We start from the raw sequence: 27,401 nt of genomic DNA on the forward strand, positions 1-27,401 counted from the left end.
TCGCCCTCTCTCTCTCTCTTTCGCCCTCTCTCTCTCTCTTTCGCCCTCTCTCTCTCTCTTTCGCCCTCTCTCTCTCTCTTTCGCCCTCTCTCTCTCTCTTTCGCCCTCTCTCTCTCTCTTTCGCCCTCTCTCTCTCTCTTTCGCCCTCTCTCTCTCTCTTTCGCCCTCTCTCTCTCTCTTTCGCCCTCTCTCTCTCTCTTTCGCCCTCTCTCTCTCTCTTTCGCCCTCTCTCTCTCTCTTTCGCCCTCTCTCTCTCTCTTTCGCCCTCTCTCTCTCTCTTTCGCCCTCTCTCTCTCTCTTTCGCCCTCTCTCTCTCTCTTTCGCCCTCTCTCTCTCTCTTTCGCCCTCTCTCTCTCTCTTTCGCCCTCTCTCTCTCTCTTTCGCCCTCTCTCCTCTCTCTCTCTCTTTCGCCCTCTCTCTCTCTCTTTCGCCCTCTCTCTCTCTCTTTCGCCCTCTCTCTCTCTCTTTCGCCCTCTCTCTCTCTCTTTCGCCCTCTCTCTCTCTCTTTCGCCCTCTCTCTCTCTCTTTCGCCCTCTCTCTCTCTCTTTCGCCCTCTCTCTCTCTCTTTCGCCCTCTCTCTCTCTCTTTCGCCCTCTCTCTCTCTCTTTCGCCCTCTCTCTCTCTCTTTCGCCCTCTCTCTCTCTCTTTCGCCCTCTCTCTCTCTCTTTCGCCCTCTCTCTCTCTCTTTCGCCCTCTCTCTCTCTCTTTCGCCCTCTCTCTCTCTCTTTCGCCCTCTCTCTCTCTCTTTCGCCCTCTCTCTCTCTCTTTCGCCCTCTCTCTCTCTCTTTCGCCCTCTCTCTCTCTCTTTCGCCCTCTCTCTCTCTCTTTCGCCCTCTCTCTCTCTCTTTCGCCCTCTCTCTCTCTCTTTCGCCCTCTCTCTCTCTCTTTCGCCCTCTCTCTCTCTCTTTCGCCCTCTCTCTCTCTCTTTCGCCCTCTCTCTCTCTCTTTCGCCCTCTCTCTCTCTCTTTCGCCCTCTCTCTCTCTCTTTCGCCCTCTCTCTCTCTCTTTCGCCCTCTCTCTCTCTCTTTCGCCCTCTCTCTCTCTCTTTCGCCCTCTCTCTCTCTCTTTCGCCCTCTCTCTCTCTCTTTCGCCCTCTCTCTCTCTCTTTCGCCCTCTCTCTCTCTCTTTCGCCCTCTCTCTCTCTCTTTCGCCCTCTCTCTCTCTCTTTCGCCCTCTCTCTCTCTCTTTCGCCCTCTCTCTCTCTCTTTCGCCCTCTCTCTCTCTCTTTCGCCCTCTCTCTCTCTCTTTCGCCCTCTCTCTCTCTCTTTCGCCCTCTCTCTCTCTCTTTCGCCCTCTCTCTCTCTCTTTCGCCCTCTCTCTCTCTCTCTTTCGCCCTCTCTCTCTCTCTCTTTCGCCCTCTCTCTCTCTCTTTTCGCCTCTCTCTCTCTCCCTCTCTCTTTCGCCCTCTCTCTCTCTCTTTCGCCCTCTCTCTCTCTCTTTCGCCCTCTCTCTCTCTCTTTCGCCCTCTCTCTCTCTCTTTCGCCCTCTCTCTCTCTCTTTCGCCCTCTCTCTCTCTCTTTCGCCCTCTCTCTCTCTCTTTCGCCCTCTCTCTCTCTCTTTCGCCCTCTCTCTCTCTCTTTCGCCCTCTCTCTCTCTCTTTCGCCCTCTCTCTCTCTCTTTCGCCCTCTCTCTCTCTCTTTCGCCCTCTCTCTCTCTCTTTCGCCCTCTCTCTCTCTCTTTCGCCCTCTCTCTCTCTCTTTCGCCCTCTCTCTCTCTCTTTCGCCCTCTCTCTCTCTCTTTCGCCCTCTCTCTCTCTCTTTCGCCCTCTCTCTCTCTCTTTCGCCCTCTCTCTCTCTCTTTCGCCCTCTCTCTCTCTCTTTCGCCCTCTCTCTCTCTCTTTCGCCCTCTCTCTCTCTCTTTCGCCCTCTCTCTCTCTCTTCGCCCTCTCTCTCTCTCTTTCGCCCTCTCTCTCTCTCTTTCGCCCTCTCTCTCTCTCTTTCGCCCCTCTCTCTCTCTCTTTCGCCCTCTCTTCTCTCTTTCGCCCTCTCTCTCTCTCTTTCGCCCTCTCTCTCTCTCTTTCGCCCTCTCTCTCTCTCTTTCGCCCTCTCTCTCTCTCTTTCGCCCTCTCTCTCTCTCTTTCGCCCTCTCTCTCTCTCTTTCGCCCTCTCTCTCTCTCTTTCGCCCTCTCTCTCTCTCTTTCGCCCTCTCTCTCTCTCTTTCGCCCTCTCTCTCTCTCTTTCGCCCTCTCTCTCTCTCTTTCGCCCTCTCTCTCTCTCTTTCGCCCTCTCTCTCTCTCTTTCGCCCTCTCTCTCTCTCTTTCGCCCTCTCTCTCTCTCTTTCGCCCTCTCTCTCTCTCTTTCGCCCTCTCTCTCTCTTTCGCCCTCTCTCTCTCTCTTTCGCCCTCTCTCTCTCTCTTTCGCCCTCTCTCTCTCTCTTTCGCCCTCTCTCTCTCTCTTTCGCCCTCTCTCTCTCTCTTTCGCCCTCTCTCTCTCTCTTTCGCCCTCTCTCTCTCTCTTTCGCCCTCTCTCTCTCTCTTTCGCCCTCTCTCTCTCTCTTTCGCCCTCTCTCTCTCTCTTTCGCCCTCTCTCTCTCTCTTTCGCCCTCTCTCTCTCTCTTTCGCCCTCTCTCTCTCTCTTTCGCCCTCTCTCTCTCTTTTCGCCCTCTCTCTCTCTCTTTCGCCCTCTCTCTCTCTCTTTCGCCCTCTCTCTCTCTCTCTTTCGCCCTCTCTCTCTCTCTTTCGCCCTCTCTCTCTCTCTTTCGCCCTCTCTCTCTCTCTTTCGCCCTCTCTCTCTCTCTTTCGCCCTCTCTCTCTCTTTCGCCCTCTCTCTCTCTCTTTCGCCCTCTCTCTCTCTCTTTCGCCCTCTCTCTCTCTCTTTCGCCCTCTCTCTCTCTCTTTCGCCCTCTCTCTCTCTCTTTCGCCCTCTCTCTCTCTCTTTCGCCCTCTCTCTCTCTCTTTCGCCCTCTCTCTCTCTCTTTCGCCCTCTCTCTCTCTCTTTCGCCCTCTCTCTCTCTCTTTCGCCCTCTCTCTCTCTCTTTCGCCCTCTCTCTCTCTCTTTCGCCCTCTCTCTCTCTCTTTCGCCCTCTCTCTCTCTCTTTCGCCCTCTCTCTCTCTCTTTCGCCCTCTCTCTCTCTCTTTCGCCCTCTCTCTCTCTCTTTCGCCCTCTCTCTCTCTCTTTCGCCCTCTCTCTCTCTCTCTTTCGCCCTCTCTCTCTCTCTTTCGCCCTCTCTCTCTCTCTTTCGCCCTCTCTCTCTCTCTTTCGCCCTCTCTCTCTCTCTTTCGCCCTCTCTCTCTCTCTTTCGCCCTCTCTCTCTCTCTCTTTCGCCCTCTCTCTCTCTCTTTCGCCCTCTCTCTCTCTCTTCGCCCTCTCTCTCTCTCTTTCGCCCTCTCTCTCTCTCTTTCGCCCTCTCTCTCTCTCTTTCGCCCTCTCTCTCTCTCTTTCGCCCTCTCTCTCTCTCTTTCGCCCTCTCTCTCTCTCTCTTTCGCCCTCTCTCTCTCTCTTTCGCTCCCCTCTCTCTCTCTTTCGCCCTCTCTCTCTCTCTTTCGCCCTCTCTCTCTCTCTTTCGCCCCTCTCTCTCTCTCTTTCGCCCTCTCTCTCTCTCTTTCGCCCTCTCTCTCTCTCTTTCGCCCTCTCTCTCTCTCTTTCGCCCTCTCTCTCTCTCTTTCGCCCTCTCTCTCTCTCTTTCGCCCTCTCTCTCTCTCTTTCGCCCTCTCTCTCTCTCTTTCGCCCTCTCTCTCTCTCTTTCGCCCTCTCTCTCTCTCTCTTTCGCTCCCTCTCTCTCTCTCTTTCGCCCTCTCTCTCTCTCTCTTTCGCTCCTCTCTCTCTCTCTCTTTCGCCCTCTCTCTCTCTCTTTCGCCCTCTCTCTCTCTCTTTCGCTCCCTCTCTCTCTCTCTCTTTCGCCCTCTCTCTCTCTCTTTCGCTCCCTCTCTCTCTCTCTCTTTCGCTCCTCTCTCTCTCTCTCTTTCGCTCCCTCTCTCTCTCTCTCTTTCGCCCTCTCTCTCTCTCTTTCGCCCTCTCTCTCTCTCTCTTTCGCTCCCCTCTCTCTCTCTCTTTCGCTCCCTCTCTCTCTCTCTCTTTCGCTCCCTCTCTCTCTCTCTCTTTCGCTCCCTCTCTCTCTCTCTCTTTCGCTCCCTCTCTCTCTCTCTCTTTCGCTCCCTCTCTCTCTCTCTCTTTCGCTCCCTCTCTCTCTCTCTCTTTCGCTCCCTCTCTCTCTCTCTCTTTCGCTCCCTCTCTCTCTCTCTCTTTCGCTCCCTCTCTCTCTCTCTCTTTCGCTCCCTCTCTCTCTCTCTCTTTCGCTCCCTCTCTCTCTCTCTCTTTCGCTCCCTCTCTCTCTCTCTCTTTCGCTCCCTCTCTCTCTCTCTCTTTCGCTCCCTCTCTCTCTCTCTCTTTCGCTCCCTCTCTCTCTCTCTCTTTCGCTCCCTCTCTCTCTCTCTCTTTCGCTCCCTCTCTCTCTCTCTCTTTCGCTCCCTCTCTCTCTCTCTCTTTCGCTCCCTCTCTCTCTCTCTCTTTCGCTCCCTCTCTCTCTCTCTCTTTCGCTCCCTCTCTCTCTCTCTCTTTCGCTCCCTCTCTCTCTCTCTCTTTCGCTCCCTCTCTCTCTCTCTCTTTCGCTCCCTCTCTCTCTCTCTCTTTCGCTCCCTCTCTCTCTCTCTCTTTCGCTCCCTCTCTCTCTCTCTCTTTCGCTCCTCTCTCTCTCTCTTTCGCTCCCTCTCTCTCTCTCTCTTTCGCTCCCTCTCTCTCTCTCTCTTTCGCTCCCTCTCTCTCTCTCTCTTTCGCTCCTCTCTCTCTCTCTTTCGCTCCCTCTCTCTCTCTCTCTTTCGCTCCCTCTCTCTCTCTCTCTTTCGCTCCCTCTCTCTCTCTCTCTTTCGCTCCCTCTCTCTCTCTCTCTTTCGCTCCCTCTCTCTCTCTCTCTTTCGCTCCCTCTCTCTCTCTCTCTTTCGCTCCCTCTCTCTCTCTCTCTTTCGCTCCCTCTCTCTCTCTCTCTTTCGCTCCCTCTCTCTCTCTCTCTTTCGCTCCCTCTCTCTCTCTCTCTTTCGCTCCCTCTCTCTCTCTCTCTTTCGCTCCCTCTCTCTCTCTCTCTTTCGCTCCCTCTCTCTCTCTCTCTTTCGCTCCCTCTCTCTCTCTTTCGCTCCCTCTCTCTCTCTCTCTTTCGCTCCCTCTCTCTCTCTCTCTTTCGCTCCCTCTCTCTCTCTCTCTTTCGCTCCCTCTCTCTCTCTCTCTTTCGCTCCCTCTCTCTCTCTCGTCCTCAACTCTCTCGAGTTGAATTAGTACTGGAATTGTGTCTGTGACCCGTTCCTTATCTTTGTTACTTTTAGATTCTGTTTCACCGTTCATAGTTCTGCCATGTGTTCTTTATTTTGAGTGACAACTACTCAAAAGCAATGTATTTTGAATTGCTCTGAATAATAAACACACATTCATATATTTAAGTAGATTGCAAATTACCTGATCTCGCTCTTAATAGTTCTCTGACAAACACAGCTGTCTTTCAGGCAGGAAAACCACCTGCCTCAGGTGCACATTTAGGCAACTTTTGATTTTAACCTTTCTCCTCCATTTTAAACTCTCGTCTTCTTAATATTCCAAACGTGTATTTCCTCAATATAAAACACCCCCTCCTCTCACACCAGGACACCTGTCGTTTGTTCTCAAAGTTGCTATTTCCGTTGCAGATTATTTTACTCTAACCTGCTCCTCCTTTTCAATTCTGATGAAGGGTCCATGACTCAAAATATTAATTGTGTTTCTCCCTGATGGTTTCTGGCAGACCTGTTGAGGTTTTCCAGCTTCCTCAGTTTTTTCCAGATTCCAGCATCTGCAGTACTTTGCTTATCGTAATTTGGGTGCACATTTGTGCTAGCCATACTCAGTCAGTGAAAATCATCTCTAATCTTTCCCTCTATATTAAACTCTAACTGGCACCGACATTATTATGCACTGGCAAATATCTACCATTTTGACTGATGAAGCTGCTTTATTATTTCCTAAAAATGTGATGATAATTGATTCTGAATTAATGATGAATTGTTCCGATAGATATCTGCCCACTAACATTTTAATGGCTAACTTAATGGCTCATTTAATGTATCATACAGGCAACATTGTTAGACAAATGCGCACTTGGCCAAAACATAAAATTGCTGTGGATTAAACTTCTTTCTGAATATACAATTCCATTGGACCAATTTTTCCCACTGGTTTATCTTCAGAGTTACTTACACCTATACAATAGAACATGTGCATACTAGAGAAAAATACCTCAGTGCTGCAGGTTGGGACACTATTTGCTGTCAATGTCAGAATTTAAAAATCTATCCAAGTATGTGCCAGTCTAACTGTAGCATGATGTCCAAGTGGCCATTACTTGTTTATATGTGAGATTTAATTACAAATGCTGATTTTTGACTTGGGATGAGGTGGTTGCGATGGTATCAAAATTGATATCAAGTCTACTCTCTCCTTTTTGGGGTTGTTGGGCAGAAAAATCAAGAGTGAAAACCTGGATTGGTGCTTTTTTCCATTCCACTAGCTACAACAGGGATGTCAAGAAGAATTGTAACATCTCACTGACACCAGGATTGAAATTGGCAAACAGAATGGACACTCTGGCTGAAAGTGTTGTGCGTGATTTATATAGTTCAATAAAGCCACTTCAGATAATATATATCAGAAATAGAGTAAATATTTCTCTACACACTGAATGCAGAGAATCCCCTCGCAAGCCAATGTTATTTAATTTTGTCCAGCAGCCAACCTGTCAGACTTCCTTGGTGAAATAAGCAATTAAAACGGAGCACAATTTGTTACTTTACTACCTGCACAGGGCCAAATTAAGATTGTGCAGTCTCCTTTCTAATAGCAGCCTTCTGCACAGTAAACAGAGCTAGATTCAAACCTGTGTCCATACTGTTAAGGAACAGTGTGCTGAAACTGCTGCATAGCAACATGCCTTTCACTTCCCATTGTATTGAATTCCAATGCACCAAACTCATTCCTATTCACTTTGCTTGTATAGGATTGCTGATTCAATTGATAATTGTGCAAAATCAGCGAAAGTGTTGGCTTTTACTTTTGTGTGCTGAATAAATCAGTTAAGGTAGAACTGTTTGGAAACTGACCCTTTTATGTTTTGTTGTAGAATGTTTAAGAAGCTAAGAAATAGAAGCAAACCATACAGCCCTTGGGGCCATTTAATAAGATCATGGATGATCTTTGAGCTAAACTTCACATTTCCACCCAATTCCCATATCCCGTGATTCCCTTGGAGTCTACAAATCTATCATTCTGAGCCTTGTACATACTTGATGAATGAGCATTCACAGCCTTCTGGCATCAGTTTCCAAAGATTTACAACCCTTTTGAGTGAAGAAGTTATTCCATATCTCAGTCCTATACTGAGCTGATCCTAAGATTATGCTACCCTCGTTCTAGATGCTCCAGCCAGGATAGATAGCCTCTCAGCAGCTAGCCTGTCAAGCCTTCTCAGAATATTATGAGGTCATTTTCCATTTTCTAAACTCCTCCAGAAAACATGTTCTATTCAATCTCTCTTCCTCGGACAATTCTCTCATTCCAGGGATTAAGCCACTGTACCTTGGTTGCACCCCGCTCCAGGTAATTAATTATATCCTCCCTTGGGTTTGGAGACCAAAAGTACACACAATACACTTGTGGTCTCTCCAAAGCCCAGTAAAATCGCAGCAAGACTTCTTTGCTCTTTACTTCAGCCCTCTTTTACCAAAGGGGTCAATACAAATCCCTCCGAATGCCAACATTTGGTAATTATATCACTGTTATTTTTTTTAAAAAAGCTTTTTTATTCTTCTTGCTTAAGTCAATAACCTCACATTTTCCACATTATACTTCACCTGTCACCTTCTTAATCACTTTACCCATCAAAAAGCATTTTTGAGGGAGGGGCAACAACTTGATTGTGATGTCATCTCACTAAAAGGGGTTTTCACTTGCATTGTTTTCCCGCACAAATGTGCTTGATTTGTTTCCTGGGAAGTTTTCTCTTAATTCTCCCACTGGATCTGTCCTATCCTTTCAATTAGCAATTCCGCATCAATTTAAAGTGAGAATGGGTTGAAAACGTGGTCTTAATGTAGCCACTTGTAACTCACAAGGAGCTATTTGGCACTAGCCAATTCTTTCTCAAAACTTGTTCAATTCCCAGGAATCTAGATGTCCACCAGGGATAAAGAAGAGCAGGAGGATGAGCTACTGGCCCTTGCTAGTATTTACGAGGAGGATGAATTTAAACGTGCAGAATCTGCTTCGGGTGGAGAAATAAGCATTTGTTTGGAGTTGCCACCAAACTTCAAAGTAGTTGTTTATGGTAAGTTGAAATAATGTTTTAAAAGTCTCTAATCTGTAATTCTAAGGTCTGAAGTACATAATGGATTAACAAAATTACAACTGAAGTTCATCCTGAAAATGACAATTACTTTCCTTAATTCAGGTGATGAAAAGCAGAATAAAAAGGACCTGATTGAATACGTAGTTTCTTTCCTGCCTCCTCTTGTGTTGAACTTTGAACTTCCACCAGATTACCCATCGTGCTCAGCTCCTAAATATACCCTGAGCTGCAAGTGGCTTTTCCGAGCTCAGGTTTGTGGCTCATTCTGTTTCTAATAAAATAGAACATTTCAGGAAAGAGCAAGGGTTTTTGGAAGGTACAGTTAAAACAACAATTCGGAAGACAACACAGAGTATATTGCAACACTTGTGTGGGGGTAATAAAAATGGAAGCAAAGTTATATTTTCACTAATGTTGGTTTGTCATTTTATTTACAAATATCTTTGATTTTCTGGAACTACTGGAAGTGTATGTGATAATTCGCCAAATATAATTCATTTATAAGCAATCAAACTATGACTTAGTTAAACATGAACAAAGAAAATTACAGCACAGGAACAGGCCCTTAGGCCCTCCAAGCCTGCACCGACCATGCAGCCCGACTTGACTAAAACCCCCTACCCTTCCGGGGACCATACCCCTCCATTCCCATCTTATTCATCTATTTGTCAAGAAGCCCCTTAAAAGTCACTATCGTATCTGCTTCCACTACCTCCCCCGGCAGTAAGTTCCAGGCACCCACCACCCTCTGTGTAAAAAAAAAAAAACCTGTCTCGTACATCTCCTTTAAACCTTGCTCCTCGCACCTTAAACCTATGCCCCCTAGTAATTGACTCTTCCACGCTGGGAAAAAGCTTCTGACTATCTGGTGGCATGGTGGCACAGTGGTTAGCAATGCTGCCTCACAGCGCCAGGGTCCCGGGTTCAGTTCTGGCCTCAGGTCACTGTCTGTGTGGAGTTTGTACATTCTCCCCATGTCTGCGTGGGTTTCCTCCAGGTGCTCCAGTTTCCTCACACACTCCAAAGATGTGCGGATTAGGTTGATTGGCCATTCTAAATTGACCCTAGTGTCAGGGGATTAGCAGGGTAAATATGTGGGATTATGGGTATAGGGTCTGGGTGGGATTGTGATGGTGCAGACTCGATGAGCCGAATGAGCTCCTTCTGCACTGTAGAGATTCTATGATATCCACTCTGTCCATGCCTCTCAGAATCTTGTAGATTTCTATCAGGTCGCCCCTCAACCTCTGTCCTTCCAGTGAGAACAAACCAAGTTTTTCCAACCTCTCCTCATAGCTAATGCCCTCCATACCAGGCAACGTCCTGGTAAATCTTTTCTGTACCCTTTCCAAAACCTCCACATCTTTCTGGTAGTGTAGCGACCAGAATTGAACACTATATTCCAAGTGTGGCCTAACTAAGGTTCTATAAAACTGCAACATGACTTGCCAATTTTTAAACTCAGTGCCCCGGCCGATGAAGGCAAGCATGCCATATGCCTTCTTGACTACCTTCTCCACTTTCAGTGACCTATGTACCTGTGCACCCAGATCCCTCTGCCTATCAATACTCTTAAGGGTCCTGCCATTAACTGCATATTTCCTATCTGTATTAGACCTTCCAAAATGCATTACCTCACATTTGTCCGGATTAAACTCCATCTGCCATCTCTCCGCCCAGGTCTCCAACCGATCTGTATCCCCTAATGGTCCTTATCACTACCCGCAAATCCACCAACCTTTGTCGTCCGCAAACTTACTAATCAAACCAATTACATTTTCCTCCAAATCATTTTATATATATATATATATTACAAACAGCAAAGGTCCCAGCACTGATCCCTGAAGAATGCCACGTGTCACAGCACTCCATTCAGAAACGCACCCTTCCGTTGCTAACTTGTCTTCTATGACTGAGCCAGTTTTGTATCCACCTTACCAGCTCACCTCTGATCCCTTACGACTTCACCTTCTGCACCAGTCTGCCATGAGGGACCTTGTCAAAGGCCTTATTAAAGTCCATGTAGACAACATCCACTGCCTTACCCTCATCAATCATCTACATCACTTCCTCGAAAAACTCGATCAAGTTAGTGAGACACGACCTCCCCTTCACAAAACCATGTTGCCTCTCGGTAATACGTCCACTTATTTCCAAGTGGGAGTAAATCCTGTCTCGAAGAATCCTCTCCAATAATTTCCCTACCACTGATGTAAGGCTCACCAGCCTGTAATTACCTGGATTATTCTTGCTACCCTTCTTAAACAAAGGAACAACATTGGCTATTCTCCAATCCCCTGGGATCACCCCTGTAGCCAGTGAGGATACAAAGATTTCTCTCAAGGCTCCAGCGGTTTTCCCCCTTGCTTCTCTCAGTATTCTGGGATATATCCCACCAGGCCTTGGGGACTTATCTACCTTAATGTTTCTCAACCCCAATATCTCCTCCTTTTTGATCTCAACATGACACAAACTATCTACACACCCTTTCCCAGACTCATCATTCACCAAGTCCTTCTCTTCAGTGAATACAGACGCCAAGTACTCATTTAATACCTCGCCCATTTCCTCTGGCTCCATACGTAGATCCCCTCCCCTGTCCTTGAGTGGGCCAATCCTTTCTGTGGCTACCCTCTTGCTCTTTATATATGTATAAAAAGCCTTGGGATTTTCCTTAATCCTGCTGGTCAATGCTTTTTCGTGACCCCTTTTAGCCCTCCTTATTCCTTGCTTAAGTTTCTTTCTACTTTCCTTGTATTCCACACTTGCTTCATGTGTTCCCAGCCTCCTAGTCTTGACTAGGCTCACAATATCTCTCGTTATCCAAGGTTCCCAAAACTTGCCATACTTATCCTTCATCCTTACAGGAATGTGCTGATCCTGAATCCCTATCAACTTACACTTGAAAGCCTCCCACATGCCAGATGTTGATTTGCCCTCAAACATCTGCCCCCAATCTACATTCTTCAAGCTCCTGCCTAATATTGTTGTAATTAGCCTTCGTCCACTTTAGCACCTTAACTTGAGGACTACACTTATCTTTATCCATCAGTACCTTAAAGCTTACTGAATTGTGGTCACTGTTCCCGAACTGCTCCCCTACTGAAACATCGACCACCTGGCCGGGCTCATTCCCCAGTACCAGGTCCAGTATGGCCCCTTCCCTAGTTGGACTATCTACATACTGTTTCAAGAAGCCCTCCTTACAAACTCTGCCCCATCCACGCCCCTAGCACCAAGTGAGTCCCAGTCAATATCGGGGAAGTTAAAATCTCCCACCACAACAACCCTGTTACTTTTACACCTTGCCAAAATCTGCCTACATATCTGTTCCTCTACCTCCTGCTGGCAGTTGGGTGGCCTATAGTAAACCTCCAACATTGTGATTACATCGTTCCTATTCCTGAGCTCTACCCATATTGTCTCGTTGTATGAGCCCTCCGAGGTGTCATTCCGCAGTACAGCTGTGATATTCTCCTTAACCAGTAGTGCAACTCCCCCACCCCTTTTACATCCCCCTCTATCCCGCCAGAAACATCTGTATCCTGGAATGTTAAGCTGCCAATCCTGTCCTTCCCTTAACCAAGTCTCTGTAATTGCAACAACATCATCGTTCCTAGTACTCATCCAAGTTCTAAGTTCATCTGCCTTACCTGTTACACTACTCGCATTGAAACAAATGCACTTCAATCCACCAGATCCTCTTTGATTAGCAACCACACCCTGCCTGCTCTTTCTCTGAATCTTACTGGCCCTACTCACTGGCTCCCTTCAGCTAATTCACCTTTGCTTTGGTCCCCACCCTCCTGCCAAACTAGTTTAAATCCTCCTGTGTGACACAAGCAAACCTCCTGGCCAGAATATTTATGCCCTTCCAGTTTAGATGCAACCCCTCCTTGTCCCGGTCCCGTCTGCCCCGGAAGAAATCCCAATGGTCCAGATATCTGAAACCCTCCCTCCTACACCAGCTGTTGAGCTGCACTATCTTCCTATTCCTAGTCTCACTAGCACGTGGCGTAATCCTGAGATTGCAACCCTAGAGTTCCTGCCTTTTAACTTTCTACCTAACTACCTAAACTGCTGCTGCAGGACCTCATCACTCTTCCTACCTATGTCGTTAGTACCAATATGTACCACAACCTCTGGCTGTTCACCCTCTCCCTTCAGAATGCTTTCTGCCCATTCAGAGACATCTTGGACCCTGGCATCAGGGAGGCAACATGCTATCCTAGAGTCTCTTTCACGTCCACAGAAGCACTTATCTGCACCCCTAACTTTAGAGCCCCTATAACTATTGCTCTGGTGCTCTTTGTCCTTCTCTGCTTAACAACAGAGTCAGCCGTATTGCCACTGCTTTAACTGCTGCTGCTGTTAACCCCTGATGGGCCATCCCCCCCCAACAGTATCTAAAACAGGATTCCTGCACTGACTGCATGCCCCTTCTAGCAGCCACCCGTTTATCTGCCTGCACCTTGGGTGTGACCATGTCTCTAAAGCTCCTGTCTATGACGCTTTCTGCCACCTTCATGCTCCTAAGTGCATTCAAATGCTGCTCCAACCTATCCATGTGGTCTGTAAGGAGCTGCAATTGGATGGCAAATGCTTTTGTTTGGGAAGACTCTACTGACAGTCAGTGTTTCTTTTAATAAATTATTGCTGACCTTATGATCTCTATGCTGTTTTGATATGAACTATTCCACTGCATGAGAATAGGAAATGAACAGATGATCTATACTGTCTGCTGGAGAATTAATTAATTGAAACATTCCATTCATAACTGGGTAAGAGAGGTGTGTAAAAGCAGAAAAAGGTTTCTTCCAAAGAGATTTCTTAAATTTAATGTTTAATAGAAGAGTTCTATTCGTGTCTTGAGGTTCTGCTTTTTGATTGGCAGAAAAGAGAGAGCCTTCCGCTCTCCTCCCAATTCCCTCAGCTTGTTGACTTGGTTCATAACCAAGTCATCAAGCTTTGGGGAAGGCACGGTGGCACAGTGGTTAGCACTGCTGCCTCACAGCTCCAGGGACCCGGGTTCAATTCCGGCCTCGGGTCACTGTCTGTGTGGAGTTTGCACATTCTCCCCGTGTCTGCATGGGTTTTCTCCGGGTGCTCCAGTTTTCTCCCACAGTCCAAAGATGTGCAGGTTAGGTTGATTGACAATGCTAAATTGACCCTAGTGTCAGGGGGATTAGCAGGGTCAATATGTGGGTTGCGGGAATAGAGCCTGGGTGGGATTGTGGTCGGTGCAGGCTCAATGGGCTGAATGGCCTCCATCTGCACTGCACTGTAGGCATTCGATGATTCTATGATTCATAAGTTCCTATATATATGCCTACATGCATTCTATGTTTGTATAGAAACATTTACTTATGCCTTGTTCTACTGCTGGTGTTAATTCTATGCCCTGCATTTTTGAAGCAGTAATGACGACAAAACCTTATTCATCATCATTATTATGTAGAAACTGACGGCATCCTTTGAAGTCAGCACATACGCATAATAACATGGAAATCAAGGTGTCCCTATCGATGATTCTATGCTTCTCCAGAGAGCACGCTTTTGAGGAACCCCACTCCCCACAAGTTTGTAATCATTGGGAAATCTGAATTGTTGAGAGCTTCCACTCATGCTGTCAGTGTTATTGGATGTTAAACTTTGTTGGAGGAAGTGCAGCCGTGTTTGTAAAGACGTACTAACTTCATGATTACTAATAAACGCCTTCACTGACCCTGAAAAGCTAATTTTACATTTGTCGAATGTTAAATTTCTCCATAATGATGATTTTAAAAATCCACATTAAAAAATAAAATTTTTTGAGAGGGTGGACCCTGAGAAAATGATTCACCTCCTGATTGGGAAAGCTAGAACATGCTTACAGTCTCCGAACAAGGGGTCGCCCATTTAGGACTGACTTGAGGAGAAAGTTCTCCAACGGGTTGTGAATCTTTGCACATCTTTACCCTCAGACAGCTGTGGTTTCTCAGTCATTGAATATATTCAAAGCAGAAGTCAATAGATTTTTGGGTACTAAGAGACGTGTGAATAGTTTGGTAAGCTGGAGTTGAGGTAGATGATCAGCCGTGATCTTGTTGAATGACTGGGCAGGCTTGAAGGGGCAAATAGGTAATCCATTTCTTGTGTTCTTATCTTTATTTTAGCTTCAAAATCTAATAATTTATTCATCTGAAAATGTAAATTAAATGTGATGGATTCAAATGCTTCTAACTGCCTGGTTTGGATACTTTAATGTGATTAGCTGCCAACCTGCTTGAAGATATCTCAAAAGAGTCCCTTGACTTGGTGCCAGATTTAAACTGCCATCAGAAAAGGGGATTGAACCTGCCGTCAGGATCTTTATTAACAGCTATCTTTGAGGTCAGTGCTGAGCACTTTGCTTCACTGCTGATCTCAAAATTCGGGCGGTTGTTTTGTCCCCCATGTTGCTTGATAATCTGCTTATTTGTCTCCCAACAGCTCTCTGCACTTTGTGCTCAACTGGATAGAATTTGGAAGGAAAATGACAATTGTGTAGTGCTATTTTCATGGATGCAATTCTTAAAAGAAGAGACACTCTCCTTTTTACTGATCAAGTCTCCATTAGAAATCCGAGGAAACATTGAGAAATCTGAGGGCACTTTCTCTAATAATAAGGATAAAGAATTTGGATCACAGAACAAACCAAAGAACTTGAAAGAATTTCCTCTTGACCCAAGAGCTATCCAGGATGTGGAGTCATGGGCTTGTGTTTTGCGTGAAATTTTGGACTTTGATCAGAATCAGCAACAGAAAGTCTTTAATAGCAAGATGTTCACCTGTAATGTATGCTTTTACGAAAAGCTGGGCATTGACTGCATGCACTTCAAGGAGTGTAAACATGTGTACTGTAAGGCTTGTTTGAAAGAATATTTTGAGATACAGATCCGCGATGGGAATGTTCAGTGCCTTAACTGCCCTGAGCCAAAGTGTACTTCTATTGCCACACCAGCTCAAGTAAGATCTTTTGAATTTCAAGCTTTGTAATTAACTGTTCATTAGCTAGTTGATTTATTCAGTGTGACTCTATTACACAGCAAAAGCATTGGTCTGGTTGCTAGCATCATAACTCAAATGGGTTGTGCGCACATATTTATAGCTGACACACTGCAGGCTTTACACTGCATCCGTAACATCTCAGCTATCACAAACAGATTTCTAAAGTGTATGTTAAACTTGCACTTAACTGACTTGAAATTCTGTCTTCAGAAATTAGTTATCAATAATAAAGTAAAGTTTATTTATTAGTCACAAGTATGGCTTACATTAACACTGCAATGAAGTTACTGTGAAATTCCCCTAGTCGCCACACTCCGGGCACCTGTTTGGGTCAGTGCACCTAACCAGCATATCTTTCAGACTGTGGGAGGAAACCAGAGCACCCGGAGGAAACCCACGCAGAAATGGGAAGAACGTGCAAACTTCACACAGACAGTGAACCAAACCGAGAATCGAACCTGGGTCCCTGGTGCTGTGAGGCAGCAGCGCTAACCACTGTGCCACCGTGCCGCCCCAGCTAATCAGCTAAAATAACTAAACAGTTCAGCTGAAGTGAGAAATATGAGTTGGTAAATATCCAACAGAAACCTACAAAGGGCTTATGAAAGTGAACAGTCCTCAGTTTACTGAGATATGAGAGAAATGATTTGCCATCTAGGAATTTGAAACATAGGGCAGTGATATGACCCATTGTACTAGAATAATATCGGAAAGGCATTGGATGGATGGAACGGGGAGTTTCCTACGATCTTCATTTCCCAGACTGAAATCAAAGTTCTTTCCTTGCTAGATTAAAAACATTGTGATCTCGGAAGAAGTTCTGTGAGTGTGCATACACCTGACTTAATCCAGACTCCATTTTTTCCTTCTAGTTTGCTTAATTACTTATATCTGCCACTTCTCATTCATCACGCTTTTCTCTCAACTCTCTCCAAGTCTTTCCTCACTTTTCTACTGTATTAGTTCAAATTAAAATTCAATTATTTATCTCCCTTTTTATTATCTTCATTACTTTTCCCAAGTACTGGCTGAAAAAAACTACAGAAAGAAAAATATTTGATTCCACCCACATGGAATCATTGCTACTTTGCCAGAAATTCTATATTCGGGCTGATTGTTCTGTTAGTATTGGGACATTAGTGATTTGATTGCTAATGCATGTATTTTGAAGTACTGGTTACTTCATTCCAAAGTTTATCTAAGCAGAGTTTTTAGAAAGTTCGAAAAAGGAATCTTATCAGCTAAGAAGCAGTTTGATCTTAATGTCCATTTTAGAAGGTCCTCTAGAACCATAGAATCTCTACATTGTAGTAAGAGTCTGCGCCGATCTCTGAAAGATATCCCCGTAACCCTGTGTATTTATATGGCCAATCCACCTGCACATCTTTGGACTGTGGGAGGAAACTGGAGCACTCGGAGGAAACCCACGCAGACATGGGGAGAATGCACACAGGCAGTCACCCTAGGCTGGAAACTGCACACACAGGCAGTCACCCCAAAGCCTGAAACTGCATGCAGACAGTCACCCAGGCCGGAATTGAACGCAGGTCCCTGGTGGTGTGAGGCAGCAGTGCTAACCACTGTGCTGCCCATGTTTAGATGTTTAAAAATAATACTGAATTAAACTTGTCTTTAGATAAATTTCAATTTCTGGAGTCTGATTTTAACGTTTTGAAGCATTGTATTTTTATAGGTCAAAGAACTGGTCAAGGAGGAGACATTTGCACGATACGATCGCCTTCTCCTTCAGTCTACATTGGACCTAATGACAGATGTAGTTTATTGTCCTCGTACTGTTTGCAAATCGGTGGTGATGCTTGAGCCTGGAAACACCATGGGCTTCTGTCCAGGATGTCGTTATGCTTTTTGTGCATTATGTGAAATGGCTTATCATGGAATTTCCCCATGTAGATTAAAAGCAGGTAAGGGCCATGTTTTCCCTTAAACAAACATGCTCAGAATAGTTGTATTGCACTTTTGCTAGTCTATGTCTTTTTGGATTAGAAACTGATAGCCAAGTTCCGCACACATGAGGACGGCCTAAACCGGGATGTTGGATTTATGTCACACTATCAGTAACCCCCACAGCTTTCCCCCTAATCTTGCAGAATCTCACTAGCTGTTCTGTCTGGAGACAATACACATCTCTTTAACCTGTGTTGAATGCTCCCTCCACCCACATTATCTGTACCTTTAAGACCTGGCTGGCTGTAGAAATTTGCATTCTAATTAGTATTCTGTAGCTTGATTTCTGTGTCTGTGCACTGTTGGAGAACAGATATCCACTCCATCTGACGAAGGAGCAGTGCTCCGAAAGCTTATGGTATTTGCTACCAAATAAACCTGTTGGACTTTAACCTGGTGTTGTGAGACTTCTTACTGTGATTGACAAGGCAGCCTTTACATTTAAGTTGCAACCTCGATCAAGGGCAGGATGAAAGTCAGGGCTCAAATAAAATTAACAAGTGTGTCTGGGGACAGAGGTCTGTGTATGAGTGTGCTGCCGGACGCTTGTGGCATAGTTTTAACATTGATATTTATTTTTAACGGGTCAGCAACTCCCTGAGACAGCTCCACAGTGGCTGTCCCCGAGGGAGCACATTGGAAGTGCCAGTCTGCTCATTTCCTCAGTGCCTGCCCTCTTCCTGCCCTCCATTGTAGCACTCAGCCTTTCACAAAGTTCATTTCACTGTGGATGGTTGTTAACTGGTGAGCCAGAGTGAAATTGCGCCCCAGGGCTGAACGAGGCCAGGAATGCATTTCACACCTGCTTCTGAGCCCGTCGAGTGTGCACACCCAACAGGCGAAAAATTCGAGCTATTAATTATTGGTAGTTACCTAATATATAAATTGTCAGGCATTCGGATTGACATTGCTTTTTAGAAATGCTCTTGATTCAATTTTTATTGAAAATTAATAAATAAACTATATTGTTTAAAGAGCCTTAATTCCACTGAGGTAGATTAGATCTAAATGACGTACAAATTTAGCACATGGAAGATATGAGTTGTTCATCAAGTGTGCAATTTAGCAAGGAGCATCTGTTAGATCTTAAATTACGGGAGAATGAAAAGAGGATTGTATTGTTTGGTTTGACTAATTGTATGATTTGTCATTTTAAGTGGTGACATTCCTGATTTTCTACATAATGTTCATTCTGGTAACTGAAATGTTGGAGCAATAGGATTGATGACTAGGACGTGCTAGGCTTTGAATTCCACTCATTCACACTTGAACTTTGGCTAGATGGGCAGGAAGTATGAGGAAAGAAATCTGTTATTTGTGAGCCAGCTAGTTACTTTGTTTCTCAGTCTTCATTGGGATTTTTTCCTTTTCAGAGAAACTTTCTGCGCTGCGCGATGAGTATTTGAAGGCCGATGAATCTGGCAAACAGCGTTTGGAGAAGTCTTATGGGCGCCGAGTGCTTCAGAAAGCAGTGGAGGAGCTCTGCAGCCAGGAATGGCTTGATAAGAACTCAAAGCCATGTCCTCGCTGTGGCACAAACATACAGGTTAGTTGATCATCCTGAGGGGACACACTGAATTCAGGTTTTTATTCTAACATTACTAGACGTTGTTCTTTGTGACCTTCAGTTTGAGGTTTGTCTTTTCAATTTTAAAAATACTTTTCAGCAATTTAAATATTTATTGAATTGAAACATTTTAAACGTTGGTTATTTTTGCATTTGTTTTTGATGTTTTTCATGTATCATGTAAATATTTCACATTTTCTTGTTCATAGAATTCATTGTTTTTACTTTAATTTGCTCTGTTGAGAAGAGATTTCTAAGTTTAAGTTTATTTATTAGCATCACAAGTAGGCTTACATTAACACTGCAATGAAGTTACTGTGAAAATCCCCTAGTCGCACCCTCCGGCACCTGTTCGGGTACACTGAGGGAGAATTTAGCATAGCAATGCATCTAACCAGCCTGTCTTTTGGACTGTGGGAGGAAACTGGAGCACCCGGAGGGAACACAGACATGGGGAGAATGCTCAGACTCCACACAGACAGTGGCCCAAGCCAGGAGTCGAACCCGGGTCACTGGCGCTGTGAGACAGCAGTGCTAACCACCATGCCGCCCTTATAGTTGCGGTTTGAATGCCTAACCCAATCTAGTGATCTTGTTTTTGTTACATTAAGGCACCGTTTTCTTTGCTTACATAACTTGAGTGGAACTATTTGGTTAAAATAGAAACATTTAATTTCATACTTTTTTTAGTACTTTTACTATTTAAGCTAAACATTTTCTGATCATTGTTAGGAATCCATTTTCAGAAATCTCCAGGTATGTCTACTTGTATGCTACTGTAAGCATGATACCTGTGCTCTGGTATTAATACAGCGTGAGTCAGCTACTAAAGTATAGTGGGGTAGCCCAAGGAAATCTTTTTTTTCCCTTCCAGCCTGAAGAGGAAATGGGTAAACCATACCCATCATTATTGTGCAGTGACAAGTTTGATATTGGGAACCAGGTGGAAAATAAAACCTGCTTGGCATCAAGTTCTTTGCTTTCCAACAGTGACCACTTAAAGTACCTTGTTGGCTGTAAAGTGCTTGTGGATATCATGGGATGCTATTTAAGTGCAAATTCTTATGCACAATGCACATTTTATCACATTTCTACTTCTATAAACTTCCGGTATTGTTAGAGTTTCGTGACGATCGATGCTGTGGCTGCAGCCCCTACCAACAATGGCCCTAAGCCCTGTGTCTGCAAGTTCTCCCCATCTCTGCGTGGGTTTCCTTCAGGTGCTCCGATTTCCTCCCACAATCCGAAAGACGTGCTGATTAGGTGCATTGGCCTTGCTAAATTCTCCCTCAGTGTACCCGAGCAGGCGCCAGAGTGTGGCGATTAGGGGATTTTCACAGTAACTTCATTGCATTGTTAATGTAAGCCTACTTGTGACACTAATGAATAAAATAAGAAATACCAAATGTTTGCCTGGTCACAATATCATTGATAACAATGTAAAATTAACTAGTTTATAATGGAATACTTTGTTATTGATTGCTGTAGTAAGATGTTATTTATGTTCTTTTTCAGAAGGTGAATGGATGCAATAAGATGACTTGCACCGGCTGTAAGCAGTACTTCTGTTGGCTTTGCATACAACCACTTTCGAAAGTAAATCCATACAGTCACTTCAGCGATTCCTCATCGCCCTGCTTCAATGAGTGAGTTTATTTATTAAAATAGTTTTATTCTGCTATATTCTTAAACATTAGATTGCTGATAAGGCTTTCATGTTTATCTTCCTCTGATAACTTGCTGCTTGTAGTACTGACCAACAACTGTGTTTGTTCAGATAGTGGAGGTTGTCTTGTCCACAAAATGATGCAAACTGCAGCAAGTCTTGTAAATTTGAAGATGTGTCAGTATTTATTTTATTTAATTCCTTGCTGTAATACAGTTCGAACCTACATTCACCTATTATTTGTTTGTTGTATTTGTCACGTGATTGTTACATCACATAAGCAAAGTAAGTGAATTATAGGTTATTACAAGTTCAAACTGCATTTTAACTTAAAGCAAACACAGTAAATTTGATGTTTATTGAGTTGTAGGTTGTACCTTTCTTTAACAGGCTTGCATCATGTGATTTACAATCAATGGCATTGTAGAATTACTGTGGCATTGCTTTTAACAAGTGCAGCAATTCACCGGAAGCACTTGGATGGGTAGCAAGTGGAATGATTCTAACGTGAAGGGGCCAGAAGGAAGGAGGACTTCAGGGGCTTGGACATCGGAGTATGGGTAGTGATGTCAATTTGAAATTGCCATGAACCTCCGATTTGTGGACATGAGCTTGGAGATGGCTGAATAGCATTGGTGGATGCAAAGCTATGTACATAGAGTGCAGCTCAACATGAAGAGAGAGATTTTGTGGTGGCTGACAGCTGGAAATAGAGCAACCTGAATGTGGCCAAGCTGTCAAGATGAAACCATCCCACGAAGGTTAGGGGCAGAAACCACAGGCAGAATCTTAGGAGAATTTGGTAGAGTGTCAGTCCTGGTGAGAAAACTGACGTGGAACTCTCCAGGTCCACTGACCGGTTTTCTTTCCACATCTTCTCACTTTAACTGTCAAAAGAAAACGTGGGTGTCATTTGTGCTGTCACTCGGGTGGGCGCCCGTTTTAAAGAGCACTCGGATCACTGAAACAAAAATTAATCTCCCTCCACTCCCCCTTCAACTCAAAGGTATCTGTGGCCTGCTGCCTTCCCCCAATCATTGTCGGCATCCCCATTGCTCACAATGTCTGTTCCAGCCTGGCAATGCCAACCTGTATCAGGTGGCAGTGCCAGGGCACTTCCAGGCCATGTCCCCCTCTCATGTGTCGCCGGTGAGGGGCAGTGAAAATTGGAGCTCACGATTTTGCCAGCGAGATTCGCGATTTCCAGGTTTTGCTGAATTCCCGCTGGCGATCTTGCAGATGGAGAGTGCGGGTTCAAGATCCTGCCCAACAACTTTCATTGATACAGCACCTATTGATGTAGAAGAATGCTCCATGGCATTTCACACCGGAGAAGAGGGTGCTCACTGATCCTTTGTAGGATAGGAAAGGTGGTAGAATGGCATAGAGAAGCCTTAATTCCTTGGTAATATAAATTAAAACATCAAAAGCAGTCTCAACATCCCCAGTAATTGTGAAAACAGTGGTGACGTTAAGTGCAAATTGAAAATGTTTGTACATCTGTGTCCTGTGGTGTGCCCAGTGAAATAGTGATATGGACTTTTACTGCATGTGTGGCACGTTCTACATAGAGAATCCATCATTGTAGAGAAGATTACACATGCACTTATGAAAACATGTGTTTCATAAGGAGCAGTGAATCTGCAGAGTCCTGTATTATGATGTGTACATAGAGGCCCAAGTGTCAGGAGCCAGTGTTAGATAAACGAAATAGAAGTAGCGAAGGCAAAGCTACCAAGATGAGGGGAATAAACATTCTGCTGTTATAGAAAGATAAAATAGGTGAGTCTTGACAAGCTTTGTTTCTACAGAATATGTTGGTTATAAATTATATTTTCACGGGTTTATGGTTGGGTGGCTAATGACCCACCCTGTGCTGAAAGGAATTTTGGAAACGTTCTTCAGCAACATGTTTGAAGACCATTTGTGTGCTTTGATTAGATGTAATTTCTCAGAAATCAGTCTCTGCTTGCTTCCCATAAATGTGTCAGAATGTTCCCCATGTTCTGATTACAGCTTTGTTTTCTAGAAAAAGTACTCCAGGCATGGATGACAGTACTTTGATGACAAAAGCAACATTGTCCACTCAACTAACAGAACTAATTTTACACAAGACTCTTATAGCACCTGCCTTGTGCCTAAATTTAAGCCCTGTCCTATAGCCCAAAAGTTGCTCTGTTAAATGTTGCAGTTATGGTTCATGCACACTAAATTGAAATAATGATATGGGTAGGTCAAGCTTCAAGAGAGATTCAATTGTGGGCTTTTTATAATGATACTTTTTATTTTTTAGGCTTTTCCAAGGTATTGAGTTTGAAGCAGAAGAGGATTTCTTGAGCGATGAAGATGATGATGGAATTGTTTAAGCTATTTTCTGAAGTTACTGAATCATCATTATGTGAAGCTCATGCTTTGACCACTTAAACTGACATGCAACTTATCTTCAGTGCCATCGATCATAGTTGAAACAACCCCGACAATGATTTAGCATTTATCTGTGATGAAACATGTGGCTCAGATTATATAGTTTGGCAGGGATTTTTGTTTTCAGCTTTAAATATTTATGCACGCACAATATATTTGAGCAGATTAAGCTGACAAGTTTGAGAGGAAGATCATGTTTCGTTTAATTTGAGAGAAAAATATTTATATAGTTGAGTAAAATTAAGAACTCTTATCAATGGGAGCCATTTTCAAAAATAATTGACCATAGAGAAATATCAATGCTATTTTTATTTTCCAGTTTAATAAAAGAGTTTCTCCTCCACAACCTTCCAAACTTCCAGAAATTTTGACCTTGAGATAATGCCCACTGTAGCAATTGTTTGTAGACCTCTTGCTGCAGCTCTTGACCTATTGGCGAAGATATTGATGTCCAAACTTTTTATCTTGATGGGCCACTTAATCATGGAGGTCTGCAAGCCAACACAGGCTATAGTTTCTGAATGGAGTTTCCCTACTTTGTGCAACGGTTCAAACTGTGTGTGGCTTTTATTGATTTATTTTCAGTTTAGACATCGGAACAGACACAGGCTTTATCCTAGTCCTGATTTTTCTTTTACATTAAAAAGATAAAATGCTGGAAATACTGAGCATATTGAGTCACATCTGTGGAGAGAGAGAGAGACAATTAATGTCAATGATCTATCTTCAGAACCAAAAACATTAACTCTGTTCTATCCCATAGATACCAACCAATCTGAGTGTTTCCAGAATGTTCTGTTTTCAGTTCATATTTCCAGCATACATAGTATTTTGCCTTTTTAAAATTAATGTTTTTACCCACTGGTTTCAGTAACATGGTTGGTGTGGGGGTGGGTGGGGTGGGGTGTGCAGTAGGTAAGATAGAAAAGAGCCATATAAAAGTTTACATTTGTACAATGCAAAAAAGTGCAGGGTGGTAATAATGGAGCAGTCACCCTGAGTTGCAGTGCTCTTTGAATTCCCATAGCAGGCAGCACTCATTATCTGTTACACAGAACTGCATCTTTGAACTCTTCATTATTTGATGCCTTTGCTTGCCCAAAACTTGTGACCAAAGGAATGATTTATGACATATAAAACAGGAGGAAACAGACACTTTAGAAATTAAAAGGTGAAATTAATGCTCCTTTAGCCAAATATGGGCCAGTTAGTCAGATTTTATTCTGCTTTCTCTTCACCCCCCCCCCCCCCCCCCCCCCCAACCACCAGTACCACTCCTTTCCTGGAAATTAATTCATTTTTTGCTCTCTATTGTAATCACTCGGATGCACTTTACTGCTGGAGTGCTTGTTTGTGGGGAAAACTGTGACGTCCCATCCTGCTATTTCTCACTGTATCCATCTTGATCACTTCACCCAAAAGCCCTGCCAGTCACTTGAGCACTTTCTTTATTTCCTCTAAATATGCATACACAATGTCTCGTGGTAATGGTGACTAAAATAGAGAATCGCTGCAAGAAGGTGTTCTAGGAGATACCTCTACTTATTTCAGGAATTGTGAACAAGAATTTGTAAACCTGATAGCCATGACTCAATGGCATTTATTGCAGTTGTAACTTAAACATTATAGACAAGAATTTGAACAAGAACAGTTTCTTTGCACTCCTTCTTGCCCTTCACACTTCAAAATAAAATGCTTATAGCAGAGCAATATATTGGAGTATACAGTGACAACTATTTTTTAAATAAAGAAATTGGATAAAGGAATCTGCAGAACCAAGAAATCACAACTTTCATAAGTAATTATAAATCCATGTAACGAGCTTATAATCTCCTCCCAGCAAGTTCAACTCTGTATAAATAGTCAAGAGATACTTAATAAAAATGGATATCCAGGTTAATGATTGTTTGTAATTTTGAAAGACATTTGGTTGTGATATTCTCTTTGGGTGAATTGGGTTTTGAATCTCTAAGTGGCAATTTACCTTCTCGGTATGCTTGAGCTGGATTTTAGTACTATCACAAATCAAACATCTTTCTGTTGTTTTTTGATACACATAGAAGTCCCCTGGGTTTTTTCTTTGTTTCCTGATGATCCATTTGTTTTGAGTGTTAGTGAAACAATATTGTACTAATTTGAGAAATTCAGTGCAAATAGGAAACTATGGCGATGGCAGGATTCTGGTCAGTTGAAGAAAGGGAATTGAATCCTCAAGAGTTTTCCATCTATGAAGGGAGAGGAAAATGTCTGTCAGCTCCTTTAATCTGCAGTGAACTATAAACCTGTTGGCCTTTCTGCTTCAACTGGTCTAGGAGCAAATCTGCAATCCCTCTCCTGGACAAGTGCGTGATAGAAATGAGCAAGAGAATTGTTGGTTTAAATCTAAAATTATTTAAAAGGTGGATCAGCCTGAAATGATGAGCTTGTCATGTTATGAATACTTTTTAGTTGCTGCAGTTTGGACTGCATTCCTGTAATGCTTCCTTGATATTCTTACATAAGCCAAACTGCTGGCTTTATGCCTTTAAGGAAGGCATTTCTTTCATCTAAGCTGTGCAATCGTAATCTGTTATGCCACCATGTTCCCTTTTATGCAAGTCTCATTTAAAGTATCGTGGAAAATAAACATTCTTTAAAATCCAAGTAGTAATTGAATAAAAAGACTTTTTCATGACTTTTGGTAATCCTATGTTCTCAACAACACTAAAATATTTGCAGTTATCTTTAGTTAACCATGTGCCTACTGAATAATCATTGGGTGCTTTAAATCTCAGTTAACTTTGTTTTTAAATTAATATAATGTCATGTAGTGCAGCCTACAGTCTCATTTCAATAATGTGACATGGAAAAAATGTGCACCGACCATTTTTACTTCAGTGGCAGTGAATTTCAGAAGTTAACATTCAACAATGAGTTTTTCTGTGAAGGAAATAGCCATAGAGCTTCAAGTTGCCTCTTTTCTTAGTTAGCAAATTTTAAAAAAGATTTCCTGTTTGGGGTTTCATTAATAGGTGTAGCCGTTGAAAAGTATATCATCTCTGATCACTTTGTAAATTTGAAATTTTTTAAAAAACAAAAGCATAGCGCGCAGTATTTGAGTTTACTATGATTGATGGAGCCACATGTTTACCTGACCCACTTTCCTTCTATCACCCTGGTTTTGATTTAGTGACCATTCTGGATTTGTATCAAATTTCTCCTGCTTAAAAGACCACAAAGTCCATACTGAAGGAAGTCACTCTTGGCAAGTTTAACTGATTTATTAATTATATCTGGTTACCCATAATAATGCACCTGAGCTTTCAGTGATTTATCCCAATCCTTGATAATTACTCAATGCAGTAACATATATCTAACTTATTTGAACATTTAGTGTTTCCTTTCTTGCTGCGCCCTCCCACCCCCTCCCGAATTCAGTGACCCCTATAATTACTTAGGATTTTACCATTGTGCATATCTATTATTTTGCAGTGTGGATCATTTAGGTCTAATTTCGTAAGAGATCATTTTGTAGCTAATGTGTAGTGATATTCATACTAATGTTTAGGTTACAGTCACTGAGGTTTATTAACTCACTGCGAGGAAGCATAACATCTACTATGTACTGTACTGGTTGGAGAAACTGGTAAAGCTGAAATGGTGGAAGCACCTTCCATTTAAGATGTTGTTTAATCCTAAGATTGCTACATCCTTGGGTACATACTGTGATCCCTCTGTTTTCCTCTGAACTTGCCATCACCAAGAGCTTTCCTATTGTAATCCTGATATAAGGTCTTCAATTAAAACAACTAGTTTTATCCACATAGCTCTACTTTTCATGGCATGATCTGCTACCCAAAACTGAAGTTACAATTAGATCAGCTCACAAGAAAAGTCTTATCGGGAAATGTTGCTTTCTTAGTTTTATGAAGTTCTTCAAATAGGCATAATTTTGGGATTAGTGTTTTTTAAAAATACAATCTTCAAAGAAAGATTATATTGTTTTACAATAAAAACCTTAACTGCTGTGAAATAGTGTATTTAGATTGAACTGTTAGAATATACAAATAAGATGTCTAAAATTGAAAATTTTCTTGTATCAAAGGATGTGATGGAGGTTTACAGTTCTGTCAAATAAACAATTGATGGACGCATTGGCCTAGGCTTTATTCTTCGGTAAAGTTTACGGATCTTTTTGTGTTTGATCTTGAAATTGAACATTAGTTTATCATAAAGTGGAAAAGGCTTTTTTTTCCCCCATAAGATTGCTACAATGGAAAACTTCATCTCCCCATTGTAGATCCATCGTATATTTTTAAATGCATTCCTGATCTTTTATATGCAAACCCCATCAACATTGTGCATTATAAGTTACCTCCACGTTTATAATAGTGAGAAGCTGTGTAAATCTGTCACACCTTCGTCCCCATCCACTGGAACAGTTCTCGTGCTCCTGCTTATGTAGGATTCAAG

At 43.2% G+C, this 27,401-nt stretch overlaps 1 protein-coding gene across 6 annotated transcripts in view; it reads left to right on the forward strand.

The window, feature by feature from the left end:
• Nucleotides 1-23,293, forward strand: part of rnf14 (ring finger protein 14) — a 28,993-nt gene extending 5,700 nt beyond the window's left edge. For 4 of the 6 annotated variants that reach the window (XM_078230792.1, XM_078230790.1, XM_078230787.1 and 1 more), the window contains 7 exons: nt 8,116-8,277; nt 8,401-8,549; nt 14,770-15,285; nt 17,021-17,249; nt 18,666-18,838; nt 20,375-20,505; nt 22,819-23,036. In XM_078230792.1, the coding sequence (XP_078086918.1) occupies nt 8,124-8,277; nt 8,401-8,549; nt 14,770-15,285; nt 17,021-17,249; nt 18,666-18,838; nt 20,375-20,505; nt 22,819-22,891 (1,425 nt within the window). In that variant the 5' untranslated portion in view covers nt 8,116-8,123 and the 3' untranslated portion in view covers nt 22,892-23,036. Of the gene's footprint in view, nt 1-8,115; nt 8,278-8,400; nt 8,550-14,552; nt 14,671-14,769; nt 15,286-17,020; nt 17,250-18,665; nt 18,839-20,374; nt 20,506-22,818 lie in introns of those variants that run through there. The other 2 variants (XM_078230788.1, XM_078230793.1) reach the window with 2 other exon arrangements.
• Nucleotides 23,294-27,401: the final 4,108 nt, after the last annotated feature.

The sequence above is a fragment of the Mustelus asterias genome, chromosome 16 (assembly GCF_964213995.1).
Source record: "Mustelus asterias chromosome 16, sMusAst1.hap1.1, whole genome shotgun sequence".
NCBI classification, from domain to species: Eukaryota; Metazoa; Chordata; class Chondrichthyes; order Carcharhiniformes; family Triakidae; genus Mustelus; species Mustelus asterias.